The sequence below is a fragment of the Theileria equi genome, chromosome 1 (genome assembly GCF_000342415.1).
Source record: "Theileria equi strain WA chromosome 1, complete sequence".
In the NCBI taxonomy this organism is placed as follows: Eukaryota; Apicomplexa; class Aconoidasida; order Piroplasmida; family Theileriidae; genus Theileria; species Theileria equi.
The window spans coordinates 2,145,071-2,161,591 of record NC_021366.1 but is presented as its reverse complement, the minus strand read 5'-3'; the positions used below and the strand labels follow the sequence as shown (position 1 = coordinate 2,161,591).

General features: G+C 41.7%; 7 protein-coding genes across 7 annotated transcripts, besides 1 other annotated feature; 5 read left to right on the top strand and 2 right to left on the bottom strand.

Annotated features, from left to right (window-relative positions):
• Positions 1 to 943: 943 nt before the first annotated feature.
• On the top strand, positions 944 to 2,428 carry BEWA_027700 (hypothetical protein; the record flags this gene model as incomplete). Its single annotated transcript, XM_004829530.1, has 1 exon — positions 944 to 2,428. The coding sequence occupies one exon, from the start codon at positions 944 to 946 to the stop codon at positions 2,426 to 2,428; it is 1,485 nt and encodes a 494-aa protein (XP_004829587.1).
• Positions 2,429 to 2,745: 317 nt separating this feature from the next.
• Positions 2,746 to 3,501, bottom strand: BEWA_027690 (signal peptide-containing protein; the record flags this gene model as incomplete). Its single annotated transcript, XM_004829529.1, has 1 exon — positions 2,746 to 3,501. One exon carries the CDS (start codon positions 3,499 to 3,501, stop codon positions 2,746 to 2,748), a length of 756 nt encoding a protein of 251 aa, XP_004829586.1.
• Positions 3,502 to 4,947: 1,446 nt separating this feature from the next.
• On the top strand, positions 4,948 to 6,066 carry BEWA_027680 (hypothetical protein; the record flags this gene model as incomplete). Its single annotated transcript, XM_004829528.1, has 1 exon — positions 4,948 to 6,066. The coding sequence occupies one exon, from the start codon at positions 4,948 to 4,950 to the stop codon at positions 6,064 to 6,066; it is 1,119 nt and encodes a 372-aa protein (XP_004829585.1).
• Positions 6,067 to 6,952: 886 nt separating this feature from the next.
• On the top strand, positions 6,953 to 7,749 carry BEWA_027670 (hypothetical protein). Its single transcript, XM_004829527.1, has one exon. The coding sequence runs from the start codon at positions 7,190 to 7,192 to the stop codon at positions 7,454 to 7,456; it is 267 nt and encodes an 88-aa protein (XP_004829584.1). The 5' UTR covers positions 6,953 to 7,189; the 3' UTR covers positions 7,457 to 7,749.
• A 762-nt stretch (positions 7,750 to 8,511) lies between these two features.
• BEWA_027660 (hypothetical protein) lies at positions 8,512 to 10,257 on the top strand (the record flags this gene model as incomplete). The annotated part of the gene is made up of 1 exon (XM_004829526.1): positions 8,512 to 10,257. One exon carries the CDS (start codon positions 8,512 to 8,514, stop codon positions 10,255 to 10,257), a length of 1,746 nt encoding a protein of 581 aa, XP_004829583.1.
• Positions 10,258 to 10,834: 577 nt separating this feature from the next.
• Positions 10,835 to 12,198, top strand: BEWA_027650 (hypothetical protein; the record flags this gene model as incomplete). Its single annotated transcript, XM_004829525.1, has 1 exon — positions 10,835 to 12,198. Exon 1 carries the CDS (start codon positions 11,131 to 11,133, stop codon positions 12,196 to 12,198), a length of 1,068 nt encoding a protein of 355 aa, XP_004829582.1. The 5' UTR covers positions 10,835 to 11,130.
• A 143-nt stretch (positions 12,199 to 12,341) lies between these two features.
• On the bottom strand, positions 12,342 to 16,303 carry BEWA_027640 (hypothetical protein; the record flags this gene model as incomplete). Its single annotated transcript, XM_004829524.1, has 3 exons — positions 15,985 to 16,303; positions 15,693 to 15,949; positions 12,342 to 12,701 (listed from the first exon to the last, which is right to left on the bottom strand). Exons 1-3 carry the CDS (start codon positions 15,998 to 16,000, stop codon positions 12,342 to 12,344), a joined length of 633 nt encoding a protein of 210 aa, XP_004829581.1. The 5' UTR covers positions 16,001 to 16,303.
• Positions 13,548 to 13,581: a microsatellite.
• Positions 16,304 to 16,521: the final 218 nt, after the last annotated feature.

Genomic DNA, 16,521 nt, shown 5'->3' with positions numbered 1-16,521 from the left:
CAAAAGGATAGTGAAAAGAAGCCTGTTATGGGAGAGAGTCTTGGAGAAACTTTTTATATGTTACATAATTGGTGGACTGAACTGGAGATAATTGCACATTTAGAGGAGATGAAGCATACATACTAGACAACGGTCCAGGTTATCCATCTATGTAAGCTACAAACACTCTACTAATGCAGTTAAATGGTACTGGTTAGTCCCTATACACACTATTTAAAGGAGGTGGGTAAGACTCTTCTGGACCCATCTCTAGGTTCTTCATACCTGCCAGATTTTTGAATGCAGTCTATCATAGTAAACCTGTACAACATGTTAGTGCCTAGAGAATGCCAAGTACGGCTTAACAGTGGAGGCTAATTGACAGACTCTTGATGCTCCAGAGAGTGTGAGTTACTAGTCTACTAGAATGGTAGACACCTAGACAGACTGGAAGAATGTGCTATTCATAGGATAACCAGTAGTCAAGATACAAACTTATACTTTACATGAGGTCTTTACACAGGTTAAATATGGATGATCGCTGTAAAATGGACACTCCAGGTTAGATGTACGGAATTAGACATACCCATTCTACAGGACATGTAGAGGATGTACATGGGTACTAGTCACAGCAAAGGATGGAGCATAAAGAGTAAAATCTGAGTATTCACATGGAGTCTATAGAGCTTCATACTAGTCGACTTTTGCTCTATTCATCCGGGAAATGTACCTATGGGGTCTGGAATCTCCTCTTCCCGGATTCTCTTCCTTGGCAGTCCCTCATTCTTGTTGTCTGATGGGAAGTACTTTAGGTATATCTGGATGCATTCTACTATTGTTTAATGCAGCTTAGGAATCCCAAAAGGTCCCGGAGGAACAAAAGTTCCTCTTTGTCTATAACGAATAGACAATCATTCTAACAAGAATGAAGACGAATATGCGGAAGTAAATCGATAAAGATCGTATGCTATCGCAACCTCAGATGCAAATGGCGGAGGATAAAAGGGATGAAGGCTTAAAGAATGCCGCGGCATTCTTCGCCGGCTTGGCCATATACCAACTCGCGCACTTTGCTATATCTGCTGGTAACTTTTCAGTCGTGAGATTCCAAATACCGCGTAGCCTAGTTGGTCTCTACATCAACAGGTTCATCATCTCATACAGAATAGCAACATTCATCGGGAATACGACCATGACCATTTATGATATCTCCAGGGGTCCTTACATGACAGGGATTTCTATAGCACTGCGTTGGTCAGATGCGGTGACATATATCATTTCTCTGACATCATTTTGCTCCGGAGGTGCCCAGGGCAATCTCACCCTCCACTACTGGGTTATCGTTGCGGTCGAGCTCATTAATGGATGGTCCTTTGTGGCTACTGTCAAGATTGGTTCCAAGCAAATGCCATATCTTCTTGCCTCGTTTCCCCTTTCTGGTATTTTTGCGTCCTCGTATCACCTCACATTCATCTTCTTCTGGGAATTGTTTGGACTCTCTAATACCTTCTACTGGCTTGTTTTCTATCAAAAGGTTTTGGCAATCATAATAGCCACAGTTTCTGCTGTTTTATGGACCATGGCTTATAAGGGTGAGACTGCTGAGCAGACAGGCCAGGATGCTGAAGCACTTAACCTGAGCGGAGCCTGGTCTCCAATTCTCATGATAGCGCTGGGATACAGTCTGCAGAATATGTTCTATCCCTCTATAGCCCCGTATAAAATTATTGGACTTGAGAGAGGATACAGGATTGATGTTACCACCCTGATCACTGGTGCCATACCACCACTAACAATTTTAGTTTTAAAACATTTTGAACTTTCTCCTGACAGGCAATGGAAAAGTCCACACGACATATGGCACTGGGTATGGCCGTTGTTTGGCCTACAGTTGACATGTGCATTTATTTTTATACTCACCCTGCACTACCCGGACTGGTCCTTGCCCAGAACAATGAGAACAAATGTCTTTGTTCTTGCTCTTTTCACAATATCATACGATTTATCAGCACAAATATTGAGAGTTGTAGGTTCAAATGGAGCCAGTAGACAGACAAATGGAAGCCAGGATAACTCAAAGGTTGACACTTTTGCCACATGTTTTTATTCCTTTACACAAATCATCTTTGCCTTTCTAGGAGACGGATACCTCAGAGTATACTCCAAGTATGAGAAGAATAGGGAAAACTGGCCTACTAAACACTGTAACAAAAAAAGGGCATTCTGGTTCTGGACTTGGAGTACTACAAAAGTAGCATGCAAAGCCATGAAAAGCGCTTTTACTAGAGATGTTAGGGCTGAGATTCAAACCAACAAGGAGTATCTCTTTATTGTCTATGAAGATGCTCCGCCTGAATGTGAGAATCACCTATTTGATCTACCGTTCATTCACAAGACGGAATCCTCTAAAGATTATTACAGCTTAAAGAGAGCATACATTTTTCACTAGTCTCCCATCACAAATGTAGTTGTATGATAGTATGGACTATCTTAATTTGTTTGCTATTCTTGTACTTGGTATTACGGTTAGTTTATAGTCCAGGCTTTGTGTCCCTCAAAATCTCCCCGGAAGGAGGAATACACGATGGAAATATGCAAATCTATTATGCCTATAAATGTAGAGACTATCACTAATTAAGCATAGACACTCCAGTGGAATGTGAACAAGATACCGAATTGTTGTACTGCATTGTGTTTAGAAGCATCCATGAGGATCTATTGTACAGGTTCCAAATTTTTACCATTGGATTAACTTGAACTTTAAATCTACTTTTTCTTCCACTCGCCATCGGTTTTCTCAAAGCTAGTAAACGAAAACGAGTCTTTGTTTTTCCTAACATGCAGCTTGACCTTTCCGGAAGCGCTCTTTGGGTAGTATTCACAGAGATAGCAAACTTGATTATCACTGGCAGTCCATACTTCCAAATTTCCATCTACGATTCTTTCTATAAGATGCCCAGGTTTAGTGGAAAAGAAGAGAGTAGTAACACCATTCTTTTCTTCCTTAACAAGCTTAAATCTTTCACCATCTTCCTCGAGAGAAGATAGATCCAGAGTAAAGTTGGCAGACGCATTAGAGCCAACCTTTAATGCATTGACTTCCTTGATGTAGCTACTTGTACTGCTCCAGCCTGGCCCACCTCTACCACAACATCCGGTTTTGTCCTTGTACTTGTAGCATTCCAAGCTTTTCCGCACGGGGGACTTTGCACCAATAACTACTATATGTGGTTCATTGTCCTTAAGGAATGCAATGCAGTAGAAACATTTATCTTCATATGTACCCTTCCATACACCCTCGTCTCCATTCACAATTTTATTAACTTTTTTAGACTTTAGGAGGTACACTACTGCAGGAATTCCACCAACGTTCGTTTCAACAGCTCTGCAGATTGATGGGTCAGGTTTTGAAAAATCGAGAATATCAAGAGTAGTGTCACTTCTAAGACACTTTGAGAAATAGCCTACACCATGACAGAGTCCTACTAGAGATACCGTCCATAACACTGCCAATATCCTCATCCTATTCCCACCTCCCAACTGGTGTGAGCAGAGTCTCAGTACAGGATGAATTGTTTGTACCAGAAGGGATAGTGAGAATGGAGAGGAAGAAAAGTAGACAATGGATGGGGTGAATAACAGTTTATGTATATATTTATTCCTCCTGATACCCAGTCTAGTAGATTAGTTAATGTATATGGAGAGTTACAATGTCCGTATTGTGGATCCTCTAGATTCACAGACATGGCTTATGGAGGGTGTTTGTGAGATGCCAAAGTAATTACCATACAGATGGAGTTGGTTATTCATCTTCTTCCTTATCTTCAGTATTTAAGCTAATGATTCTCAGGGTGTCTTATATCGCTGCTGTTCTTTCCTCCTACCGCATATAGTATTATATGCAAAGACAAGTGTCCAGTCTCTCAGTAACCTCTAAGGGGTTATTGCATGTTTGACATCCTTAAGAGAGTATAGTATTGTTCCTATCAGATGTGCATATATCTTTGTAGCCTTGTTTTATTGCCAATTCCATGATGAGTAATAGCTACATTTATACAAGGGAACTGCTGCAGTCAACCAAGTGAATGAGTGAATTCTATCTCTAGATTATACAGTTTACAGAGTTACTACCAGAGTGTTAAAAGTACTATCCCTCTTCCAGTAACCTTAGTCTCTTGCTACCCTCATTCCCTATTCCGTACTTCTCTAACTACCATAATAGTACTAGCATCATCCTATACTACATTAATTGTCACGATAAAACTGCATTAGTGCCTCTATACTAGCCATACTGGCTACTCTCCAAAATGTGTAGGACACTCCCTGCCTAATTCCTCATCTCAGACATCCTATGAAGAGTCTACTCAATTAACAACAGTGACTGGAGTTTATGAACAGAAAAGTGGTGGGTATGGAGAGAAAATTCCTCTGGCTGAGAAAATAATGGAGATTAGTGGTGATAATTATCCCGACTTACGACATTGCCTGGTAAAAGAGACTAGACTGCACACTAAATACCTAGCAAGTCAGACAAGGGAATGGACTAGTTTTCTGCTCAAACAATCTGGTATATACGGTTCCACTGGGTGATTTGACTATTCACCTACACTTGGTGGATTGGACTGTCTCCTTGATGTATCTATAGGGAAGATAACCTTGTTTAAGTTCCGTAATGAGGACTTCTTGTAGATTTATAGAGCAACCATAGAGGAATAGAGTAACGCGTAACAGGTTCCTTTATGTTACTATCCATGCACATTATGTCTGAGGATGGAAGATGAATGGTCGTCTAGGAAGTAGTTAAAGATAATTGCTCCTCTGCAAGGACCTCCAAAGGATGAGGCTCAGGATGATTAAGCCTGGCCGAAAAGAGGGAGATAATGCTACGAGCTCCTTCACCTGGAGTCATCATATTCAAGGGAGAATGGTCTAGATCCTTTACAAAGGCGTGAAAATCCAAAGGTTATCATGAGCAGTTTTAGGAATAGGCAAGGCCTAAGGCTCATCAGTTATACCTCAAAGGTAGACAAACCAAAAGGCAATGTCATTCTTGTCCATGGTGTTCGTTCCCACTTTATCTCAGAATTCTGTGCCTCAAATTTTGAGTGGAACTTCAAACACCTGGGATTCTCCATGTTCCAAACTCCAGATGATATATTCTCACGAGAAACGAAGCAAAGTACCAACAATATTGTATTGTACAGAGAGATTTTTGAACATGCCTATCTGGACGGTATGGATGCCTTTGAGGTGGCTCCCAGATATGAGTATAGGCATAGCCTTGTGGAATACCTTAACGGACTGGGCTATAGTGTCTATGGATTTGATTTGCAGTCTCACGGTCTCTCTGAATCCATCTCAGCACCAAGGTGTCATGTTCGTAGCTACAAGGACTACATTTATGATCTCTTGCAATTCATTAGCATTGTAAATAGAGGTAAATTTGATGATCCTAGCGAAACTTTTGATGAGCGTAGCCTCTACGAGAACACTCCTACAGATAAAAAGATATTCCTGCTAGGAAACTCCATGGGAGGCAACATTGTCTTTCAAGCCGTTCAAGAGTTTTACAGGAATGCAAAAGAGGGAACAAGACTGGTAGACGGCCTAATTGGTACATCTGCAATGCTGAATCTACTCTTCAACCTGGACACTTGGTGGAAGCAGTTGATGAAAAAGATGGATAGTGTGATTATATGGTTGTATCCAGAAGACATCAATAGATATGAGCCACCCTATGACTTTGGCAAGCTCTTTGAACTCTTCATAAGATACAATGACCCCTTCTTTTACAACAATAAACTGACTTACAAGGCCACAAGTCTGGTTTTTGATGCGTGTGATGACGTCAACAGGGAGGATAATATTGCCAATTATCCAAAGGACTTACCTACACTGTTCACTCACTCTGTAGATGACTTCTTTTGTGATGTACAAGGCCCAAAGGAGATGGCCGAGAAGCACCTAAAGGATAGTGATGTAGTCAAATTTGTGGAACTAGGAGGAGCGTTTCACTACCTCACCATTCCTCATTCCATCTTTGCAATACAAAATGCAGTAAAGGAATGGTTGGATCAGTACGCCTAGTATTTTATTTCTCATTAATGCAGTTAATGAAACTAGCCATGCTGGTCAATGAAGTAATTTGTAATGTTTATACCTTCTTGTGTAGGCATGTTGATAGATGCTAAAGTGTGGAATGTTCGTTAAGCCACTCCTTTAGTGCATTTTTAGGATGGTTGTGCCTACCACTATTTTCCCATGAAGGATGGTAAGGATAAGAAGTGCTCTGTTGGCAAACTGTCAAGAGATATCTAAAGGATACGAGATTGATAAAGGCTGTAAAAAAGAACCTGAATATTCTAGAGTTCCTGACGCTAGATATAGCAAATCTGAAGGAAACCCTAGTAAAGAAGCTCAGGATACTAATAGTCTAAGAAGTGACTGTTGTTGGTTCTACTAATGCCATTCCTGTTACTGTCCATAACATGCCGTGAATGGCTGGAAGACCAGCGAGTCAAGGGAGCAGGTACAAACCCTTTGCTACTTCATCACAGCACACCTTCTACTTTTAAAACAAAGTCATTAGTGGAGGTCGCCTCGAGAATGTAAAGTAGTGAACTCACCGTGCGAACAGGAGGAATGAATGCCCAGATCACTCTTTCTGACTTTTATCCCCCTAACTCACAAGTTTCACTGCATAAAAGCATTTAGTGAGCCAAAGTTACCACTAGATAGCCAACACAGTTATCGAGAATCATCATTATTGGCGTGAAGAAGAACATTCCGGCACCTACTGTGGACATAAATGGTGACAAAAGTGACAGTGTAAAAAGGTATAACACATAGCGAAATTTACTCTTGTACCAGGTCACTTGTAATATATAGAATGCATCAGGGAAAGTTTTAAATGCCCATCTGGAGTCTTCCTGTTACACCCCAGATGTCCTCTTGGCATGGTCTTCTCTTCCTCATCCATCATCATCACCTTTGCACAAGAGAATGAGATTTCTCGTAACTCTATGCACAATCTGCGTAGTTTTACTATCAAGATGTAGAAGTTGTGAAGATCCAGGCTCCCAGGGTCGAGCGACAGCCACTACTCTTAGTACACCAGGCCCGTCAAACTTGGATAAAAATCAGGTAGAAACATCTACCAAGGAGGACCAACTCACTCCTGTTGTTACGAATAAGCCTGGCACAGTCCAAGATGATTCTACTGAGTCCAAAGGGACCAGTTGTGAACAAAACGGGGAATGGGACCTTCCCGCACTTCGTGTACCATCCTAATGGGTATATTACCAAGTATCCATTGGTTCAGCTACTATTTGGAAGGCAGGTAATACTAGTAGGCTACTACGTGTCCATGCATACAAGAAACGGGGCTCTTCCTTCCTCGTTCATCTCTATGTTAAACGTGAAAGCATGGAGGCTCACAGATACTTTGAAAAAGACAACGATCAATGGAATGAACTGAGAATAGATGATTTTATACCAAAGTATGAAGAGTTGGTACTTTCAAGACCAGCTGGATTGACAGATCCGAATAACCTAAGGAAGGATTCGGGTCACCTTTATGACCATCTAAGAGTTTTTGATGGGAGATTTAAATAGCTTGGAATTTGAGAACATAGATTAGAGCTATATAGTGAACTCTAATCAGGTTTAATTGTCACTATGTTGCAAAGACCAAGTCTACACACTGAGACGTTTTAATGCAGTTATAATACCGATTATTTCGACACATTGTACTAATTTGTCATGTTTCTATATTCTTGTATAGGTACTTTTATAAGTGTCCAGGTTTAGGGTATCCGTCAAGACCTCTGACACATCATTTGGGAATGAGCAACTCTCCAGTTCCAGTTCGCTATGGAGAGTGGAATCTTTGGGGTACGGGCACCTCTGATAGAAGAGAGTTCATAGAGAATGTTCTCTGTAAAGCTAAAGAATAAATCTCCCGGAAGGAAGAATGTGTGGAGGAAGAGACTCGTCAGTGTACCTCACTCTTCTTCCTGGTCCATAACCTTTTATTCAGCCAATATAAACGTCTGATAATGCACAAGTATTCCTCCTTGGTTCTATTCTATCAGTGATGGTCCTCATTTGGTCGCAGATGTCCTCTATCAAGTCTTAAAGCGTCTCTATTCTCCGTCCATCGAGCGTATGGACTTTATCTGGCCATTTAATACATTCATATATCTTTTAGCTAATTTAAACGAGATTTTAGATAATAATCGAGATTTGTTAGATACGGCATAGTTGTATACTTTGCACAGTTGCTGTATGAGGTTCTCTTCTGGGCCCATGGGCGAATTGTTTCGTTAGTACTTCACATTTGAATAGTAACTCGTTAGTTTAATGGACATTGATCCATATTAGAGCTCAATTCTTGTACAATAGACAATAATTTAAATTTTTAGACAACCTCTCCCTTGCAAGTGTGTATCTTGTTCTTTAAAACCATTGTACATTAGGCTCCATAATTTGGGCAATCGCATAACAATTTTGACGTCATATACTAGCAAAAGAATGAAGATATTTTGGCTTCTCTCATTCTACACACTCACCAGATGTGTAGCCTCTCCAGGGAGTCTTGGCAACGAGGTTACAATCGACTTGGCAGGTTCAAACTCCTCCAAAGTCTCCGTCTTTGATAGCCTTGAAGACGGTCTTCCATTCAAGACCTTTACCTCCAAGGACGAAGTTTCAATTGTTGGAATTGTTGACGGTAAAGAGAGTGTATGGAAGGCTGCTAGAGGTAAAAAGTGCGTAGCAGCTGTCGCCTACTATAGAGGAAACTCCATAATACTTGCTATCGATATAAAGGATGCCGAAATGGTCTTTTACGAGAAGGATGATGGGCCGTCTTGGACTCCTATTACAGAAGAAACCTTTGGAGAGAAACTCGACAAGATGAAAAGGGGTGAATCAACTACTACTGCTGAAGTTTGTCAAGGTAATGCTACTAGTGAAGCTCAAGCTGAAGGGGTTCAAGAGGAGGAAAGGAAGACTAAAATACCAGCGATCCTGGACATTTCCAAAACTAACAATAAGCACATTACGGCAGAGGATTCATCCAATGAAAGGGCAATTTGTACCTCTTTTCAAGTAGAGGACGGCTTTGAAATCACTAAAATTGTAGATGGAAACAAGACCCTATGGGTAGGTGATGCAGATAATGCATGCCAATCTCTGGATCTGTGCCTTTCCAAGGGTAAAAAATTTGTTGACATGACCGTTAAAGGCAACGAGCACAAGTACTATTCGCAAAGTGACGAAGAATGGACTGAAATTGCAGAGGAAGAATATAGGCAGAAATTTGGGGGAGCACAAAAGGACAAGACTCTGAATGGAGGAAAATTTGCGAGTTATGCTGGAGACTCGGTCACTAGGAACCCAGACGCAACTTTTGATAAACTGAAGGGTTCCTCTTGTAACATCTCAAATCCCGAAAAATCCAAAGTGTATGTCATTAGCAATTCTGTCAAAGGAACAACACAGAAAAGCTTTTACCCTAATGCGGGTGTGACAATAACTTCTGTTGCGGATTCCGGCAATTTCCTTTGGATTGCTGAAGATTCAGATGAGAAACTCGGTTCTGTAACAATGTATTCACTAGATGATACGGCGGTCCTAACCGTAACTATAAAGAAGGGTACAAAGCAACTCTTCAAATACTTTGAAAATACGGGTAATGGATGGACTGGTATCTCAGGAAGGGAACATATGAGCAAGCTTGATCAGCTGTTTGATCCATCTAATCAGGACTATAGACCAGTTTCTGAAACTAGGGTTGCACAAGAAACTGTAAAAAAGACAGCAAAGCCTGTTGTAAAGTCTGGAAGGGTCAGTTTATTGGCGATTGGACAAGCAATACTTGGAACTTCAGAAAAACAATATCTTGGTTTCACGACCCCAATAGAGCTCAATCTTGCCAATCTGAGTGACAAAATCGAGCTCCATGAAATCAAGGAAAATGGTACCACCTATACATTCTACCTCCCAAAGAACGGGTGCTATTTTACAAAGTTGGTAGATGGCAATAAGAGAATTTCAATAGGACAGGACAGAAAGTGTATACTGGCCTACATTTCTCAAGAGCAGAAACAGGTCCTTCTACTCCACAACATTGGTCTATACGGCGAAGAAACGTTCAAGTTTATGGTCAAGGACGGTGAATGGAAGGAGCCAGAGAAGACCTTGAGGAAGAGACTAGAAGGGGAACGTGAAACAATGGTCACTGATATCATTCAAAAGATGTTTGGAGATGACTGACGGGGTTTTGGACCGGTATACAGTTCCAGCAGCCAAAAGGCAGCTAGTACAATTCATCGAGGGTAAAGAACGGATAGCCCATAGAGTGAACATCCAAAGCGAGTGTGCATTATGCACACTAAGGATGTGGTAAATTTCGCCACGGGAATGAGTGTTTCACATATCCATATTCGCTATCCATCAATTCTCAGCTACTATACGTGTGTAGAGGAGCAATGTTTGCCTAGGAGGCTGACGTCCATTCTTCCTGAAAGAGGGTGTAGACAGAGCAAGAAGGAAGGGCAGATTTAGCGCATTCCGACCTGCTCAGCGACTCGTTATTCATATCACCCTCATCCCTTTGGGTACTCAGTATGTCTACACCGCCAACTCTGTGTAAACGACAGAAACCCACTCGAGATGTTGTAAGAGGAGCAACGACAAGGTCTGCTTGCCACTCCTGTACGCGCCATACGACTCGCACATTCACAATTCATGGGCGAAGGACTTGGTGGCGGCCCAATTTTGGGACTAAGGCCGAGAATGAACGTGAGCCGTGGGGTAGCATCGTCCGCCAACGGTTCTTCTTCCTCCTCTAGTTTTCGTACTTACGATTTCCATATGCCTGTATCCGAATTTTCATCAATCATTTACAAAAGTATCGCAATTAATCTATCTTCTATGCAAGTTATTTCGGCTATTATTCGTATTGCATCTTCCTTGCGGATTATTCCCTCCATTATTATTATTGACTCCATTTGCTTGGTAAATTCAATTGAAATCTCCTGAGTTCTGTCTCTGGCGGAGCTCTGTCGAGGCAGAAGTTTTCCTACCGTTGCTATTCATTCTTCAAGACATTCCACCGCATCTTGTGGTACATTTGTACTGTGGGAAATGACAGACTTCACGTTGGATGTCCGCGATCCTCTCGTCACTAAGCACGTCTCAGTTTCGGGTGGAAGTGATAGTCTCTACATTTACTCCAAACTCGTGCCGCAGAGGGGGTTTAACGTCTCCAAAGTGGTTGATGGATTCACCACCCTATGGGTAAAAACTGACACTCCACTGGAGTCTCTTACTATCTACAGACTAGGAAACCTGCCAGTGGTACTCCTACTGCAGTTATCCAACTTGGCGCTTCATTTCGAGTACAAGGACTTTAGCTGGCATTCCATCAGCGAGGAGGTCTACCAAAACAAACTGAACCTGGACCTCCACAGGCACAACTTTGGTAACTTTGTCTTTGATCTCAACAAGAGAGATTTGAAGGATGTCATCATTCTTTCGCTACATGATGACCCATACCTAACCACTCACTTTAAACCAGAACTTGGCAAAACATGCACACTCTTGAAGGACGGTTCCCAGGTACTATGGGAGGCAAAGAATTCAAAGACTCCGTGGTCTGCTGGCGATTTTGGTCACCAGGTAAAGAATGGCGATGTCAAGGGCAGCCCTCGCTCCGTTGGCGATAAATGTTTGGAATTCTCTACTCACGATTTAAACGGCGCATCAAAATATTTGCGCCTAACTGCATTGGAATCCGGGTCCCTCGTGCAAAACTTTTTCGAAAAGGTCGAAGACCAGTGGGTACCACTCGGTCTGCATGCCTACTTTGAAAGGAGGGCACCAAAGGATCCCCAAGTCACCACAATCGATGTCTCTTCCAAGGAACACCCTCGAGTGTTCTTTCTTCAAGGAAAACCCCTAGGGCTTGCCTACAATGTTTACTTTTCCAGCCTTTTGGGAAGAGTCGCAAAAGTTGTTGACGGAGGCCACGTTCTCTGGGAAGCTAAAGGGGATGAAAAATGTATACATGTAACTCTCACACATGACGGTATTCACTCCCACCTGTTATTCATGCACCCTTCTGGGTTGACTGATTTGTATTTTGAAAATAAAGATGGAGAATGGAAGGCTATTGATAGCCTGCCTGACAACCTCAAGGTTCTCCACAACTAAATAGTATAGATATACACGAGGCGGGCATATTTGCACGTCGCGATTTTAAGTTATTTGCCTTTGCATTCTCTCATGCGTGTCAGTGGAGCAACTAGATTCGTACGAGTGTAAAGCAGTGTCCATGTATTGTACATATCACGATCTTAGAGGTCGATTATGAGTATCTTTATGAGTTTAGAGTGCTTGAGTATGTCAACCATGTAGCTTGGTACCACCAGTTTCGTGTTTTGCGCGTAGAATTTGAGGCTTCCGCTCCTTGGCTCCGATAAATCATCCGTTACAATATCCTTGAGGATGCCAATGAGAGAGTATTTCCCATTATTAACCACAGTTATGGCGTTACGGATCTCCAAGCACCTCTCTCTCAAGTGTGAACATTCTACATCTGACAAATTGCTAACGACAGATTCCGGAATAAAATCATAGTATCCGCTATATACGGTTGCGATCTCCTCAATGAGGTTCCATCTATACGCTCTATATATGTGAACATTCTTGCTAGCCTGAATATGAGTATGAGTTTAATGCATGTGGATAGAATATTGGGTGCCATGGGATGAGTTGCAGAGTTTAACGAGGAGTGAGAAATTGTCTGGAACAAAGTGACTTGTACTATTCGTACGATTGAAATAGCGATGAAGGTTGTCTTATAATTTGTCGATATAGTTCCTCTGTATAAATCCATGGTGTACTCCATATCCATCCATAGACTCCTAAATCTGTCTAACCCAAGGGTCTCCTTTAAAGCGGTTATAAAGTTTCCATCCTCCAAAAAATGTTGCAGCGGATCCTCCAAAAACCGAAGGGACTATATATCCAGCTAGTACAGCAGGAGCGGTAGTAAGAAGAGGTTGAGGATTAGCAGGAGGATCAGGAGGTTCTTCAGCCCTTTCAGCAACAGCATCTTCTAGACTCCTTTCACCTCGAGAAGTATTACCTTGGAGAGATGTGTTATAAGGAGGAAGAAGAGGAGTAGGAGTAAGAGGTCCAGTAGCATCACCCTTGCCATAATCCTTATCAGGTCTAGGAAGAACAGGTTCAGTAAGAGATAGAAGAGCAAAAGCTATCTGTTTAAAAGTATCAACAACAGTAAGTAGAGCACCATCGGGAGTTTTGAATTGAGATCCTCCAGGAGGAGCTCCACTACTAGATTGACTAGCAGTACCAGGACCAGAAACTACTCCATCTCTGCTTTCAACCTTTTCACCAGCAGATCTAGCACCTTCGGCTTGAAGATTAGAACCAGGAATAACTTTAGCTTCAGTTTGAGCAGTAGAAGCAGATTCAGCAGAGCCTAGTCCTCCTTCCTTTTCTGTTTTCTTTTGAAGCTCCTCTTGTTTTTGTAGTTGTTCTTGTTCTTCCTTTTCCTTCTTCTTCTTCTTCATCAAGTCTTCATAATATGGATCCAAGAGTGGATTTTCTCCCATTTGGTTCCTTTGCCATCTTCGAAAATCTTCAGATCGCCCCGTTTCTCCAGAGATCAACTCATGAGGTAACGGTGACTCCTTGGATTCTGAAACCTTTTTCTTGACTGGAGTTTTTTCGGCTGAAAGTGGAGTCTTTGGTAGAGTTCCTGGAGGCTCTAGAGGTTCTTGATCAGCTTCTTTACCTACATTAGGGATTGATCTAGTTTTACCATCAGCTTTACTATGACTACCACTAGCATCAGGTTCAAGTTTTTCTTTTTTATCTTCTGAATTATCTTCGCTAGTAGGATTACCCTCTTGTGCTAGAGATTGGTCGTATTCATCACTAGATTCTTCATCTTCTCCCTCAACTTCTTCACCCTCTTCTGGGTCTTCAAGTTCAGGAGATACTGGTTCTTTTACATCATCAGAGCGCTGTTCTGGACCTGATAGCGATTTACTAACAGTCCCAGAACAGGTTGGTAATCCACCCAAACTGTGTTTAAGTACTTTTGCAAGATCGCTCCATTGTTCACAACCAAGATTTCCATTCTTTATATGTTTATGTTTGATGCTCTTGAGCTTTTGAGGTATTCTTAGCCATTTCTTATTATGACCATCGTTAGTTTGCATTCTATACCATCCATAAGCTTTAGATTTCCCTTCTTTGTGAATGTAAACGAGTTTTGGATCCGTACTACCATTGGAGTAGAAAGTGTAGATATCTACTGGGCCTTCTATGGGAAAGTTTAATGAATTAGATTTCACGTGTCTTCTCTGATTCTCACTACCGTTGTGATAGAATTTAATACCAGCCAGTTTCAGACTAGACCCAATGGAGTGCTTGTAAGTTGTAATAGCTATTCTTGAATCACTAGTTAATGATATCTTCTCAGTTGTAACGGTTACCTTAGCACCTTTATCCTTTTTCTTATTTGCATGTTCGTCACAACAGTAGCTTCCTCCTTCAGATATATTCTTGCTAAGATCCATGGTAACTGCTTTGTGATGTTCACAAGAAAACCCATCCAACTGCTTGGCAAGGTTCTCAGTGGGCCGATCATCCCTAGTATAGAATCCACCGCCACCAGTTTCTCCCCAACTAGTATCACCTGTGCTTTGACTGTAAAACCACCTTTTTTCTCCATTCTTCAGGTTCAAGTTAAACATGATAGGCATATCTCCGTCGACGGATGTTGATGAGAATAGTCTAACATTATCCATCCCACCAGGAGGAATATCCACATTAATCTTATGTTTATTATATTCCACTCTGGAAATTCCCGTGTCCCCATCTCTACCATTAATTTTATAAGCTGTAGTAACGTAGTCCGCTCCATTAAGCTGGGGAGGTGAAGGTTGAACAAGTTGTACACTTGCGTTCTTTGAACGACTAGAGCTAAAATGGAGAGGCTCTTCTGGATTCCCAACGTTAAAGGGAATCACATTGTTTATAGCCAAGTTTCTGTCATCAAGTCTTGTCTGTAGTGATGTTGAGGAATATCCATGATGTCTCCAAATGGTCACATTACCCTTCGCCTCGGTTTCTTCTTCATCATGCTTATAATAGTACTCCGGTTCATTGCGACTAGCACTTTTAACAACCTCTATTAAAAGTGGCCTGTTATGGTTAGTATCTCCATCCCAGTAGTAGATTGAGACTTTCTCAACACCGGAGATATCAGTTCCATTATCACCTAGGTTGTCCCCATTGGTTAGCTCTCTCTTGAGAGTGAATGGGTCATTACTTTCATGGATATAAGAAACAAAACCTCTGGCGCTATTGTTGTCAACCTTCCTACTGGCAGTTATGCCAGTAGAATCACCACCTGTACACCTACATGATCCTTGACATTTGCTTCCTATATTCAGTGTTAATTCTCCACCGCTCATCCTCCATGTTCAGGGAGAGTAGTCCTTCAAAACTCTGAGATCCATGAGTAGTCTCAATGCGACCAAAGGGAGCACATCAATCTCCTAGTTACTCCCTAGACAACCATCTATTTATCCTCCCTCACAAGCAGCTCACCGTCAGAGAGACTATCCACAGAACAGTAAATTGACACCCATAAATTCATAAAGACCTACCTGGATATACATTATTGCATAGTAGTCCATGAGAAGCTTAAACTTGAACAACGTTTGAGTATCTCCGCTATTAAAAACTCTGACGTCTTCATACCTCCTAGAGTATCTCACAAAGTTGTCCAACAGCGCCTCAATCTCGTCAGTCACACGCCTAGAGACTTCCTCTGGATATGCCTGAATTGTCATGGCAACGTCTTCATTCCTGAAAATCTCCGAGAGGACATCCATGCTATAGTAAGCACCGGAAACCGTGTCCACTGAAAGAATGTGTAAGCATCGCAAAGATACTAACCGTTTCTATTGTACATTTTCGAGTAGCAAAGACCACAACGTCCCTAATCTCTCCAGTAAATGTTGGAAAGGTACCTAGAATATGTCTAAAAGTGCCATTATGAGCTTCCTTTTCCACGCTCAAGTATTCAGTTGTAATAATCTATCCTCTATATCTCCCTTAGAGATAAACTGTGAACATCTTGCAGCTTTTGGCCTGTGAGTCAGTAACTTGACCATAAACCGCAGCAATCTGAGGAATAACTTGAATTAGCACCTTATAGCTATAAACTGCGATGATTCTTGCGCTAAATACGATTAAAGTGCACAAGATTTGCGATGTTTATGGATAAAATGGACAAGAGGAACACAAGATGGAAAATGGGCAGAGTGTGTACGAGATCCCCATGGGTACCCCGGCAGGAGGCCGTAATGTCTATCCACTGCAATGTAAAGCACAGTGTGCAGTTTATAAGATGATGGAATGCTGAAGATGTGGATTTTCATCCAACGGTGTGAATAAGGTAGCGACTTATAGATATCGCGTCTTGATTATGGA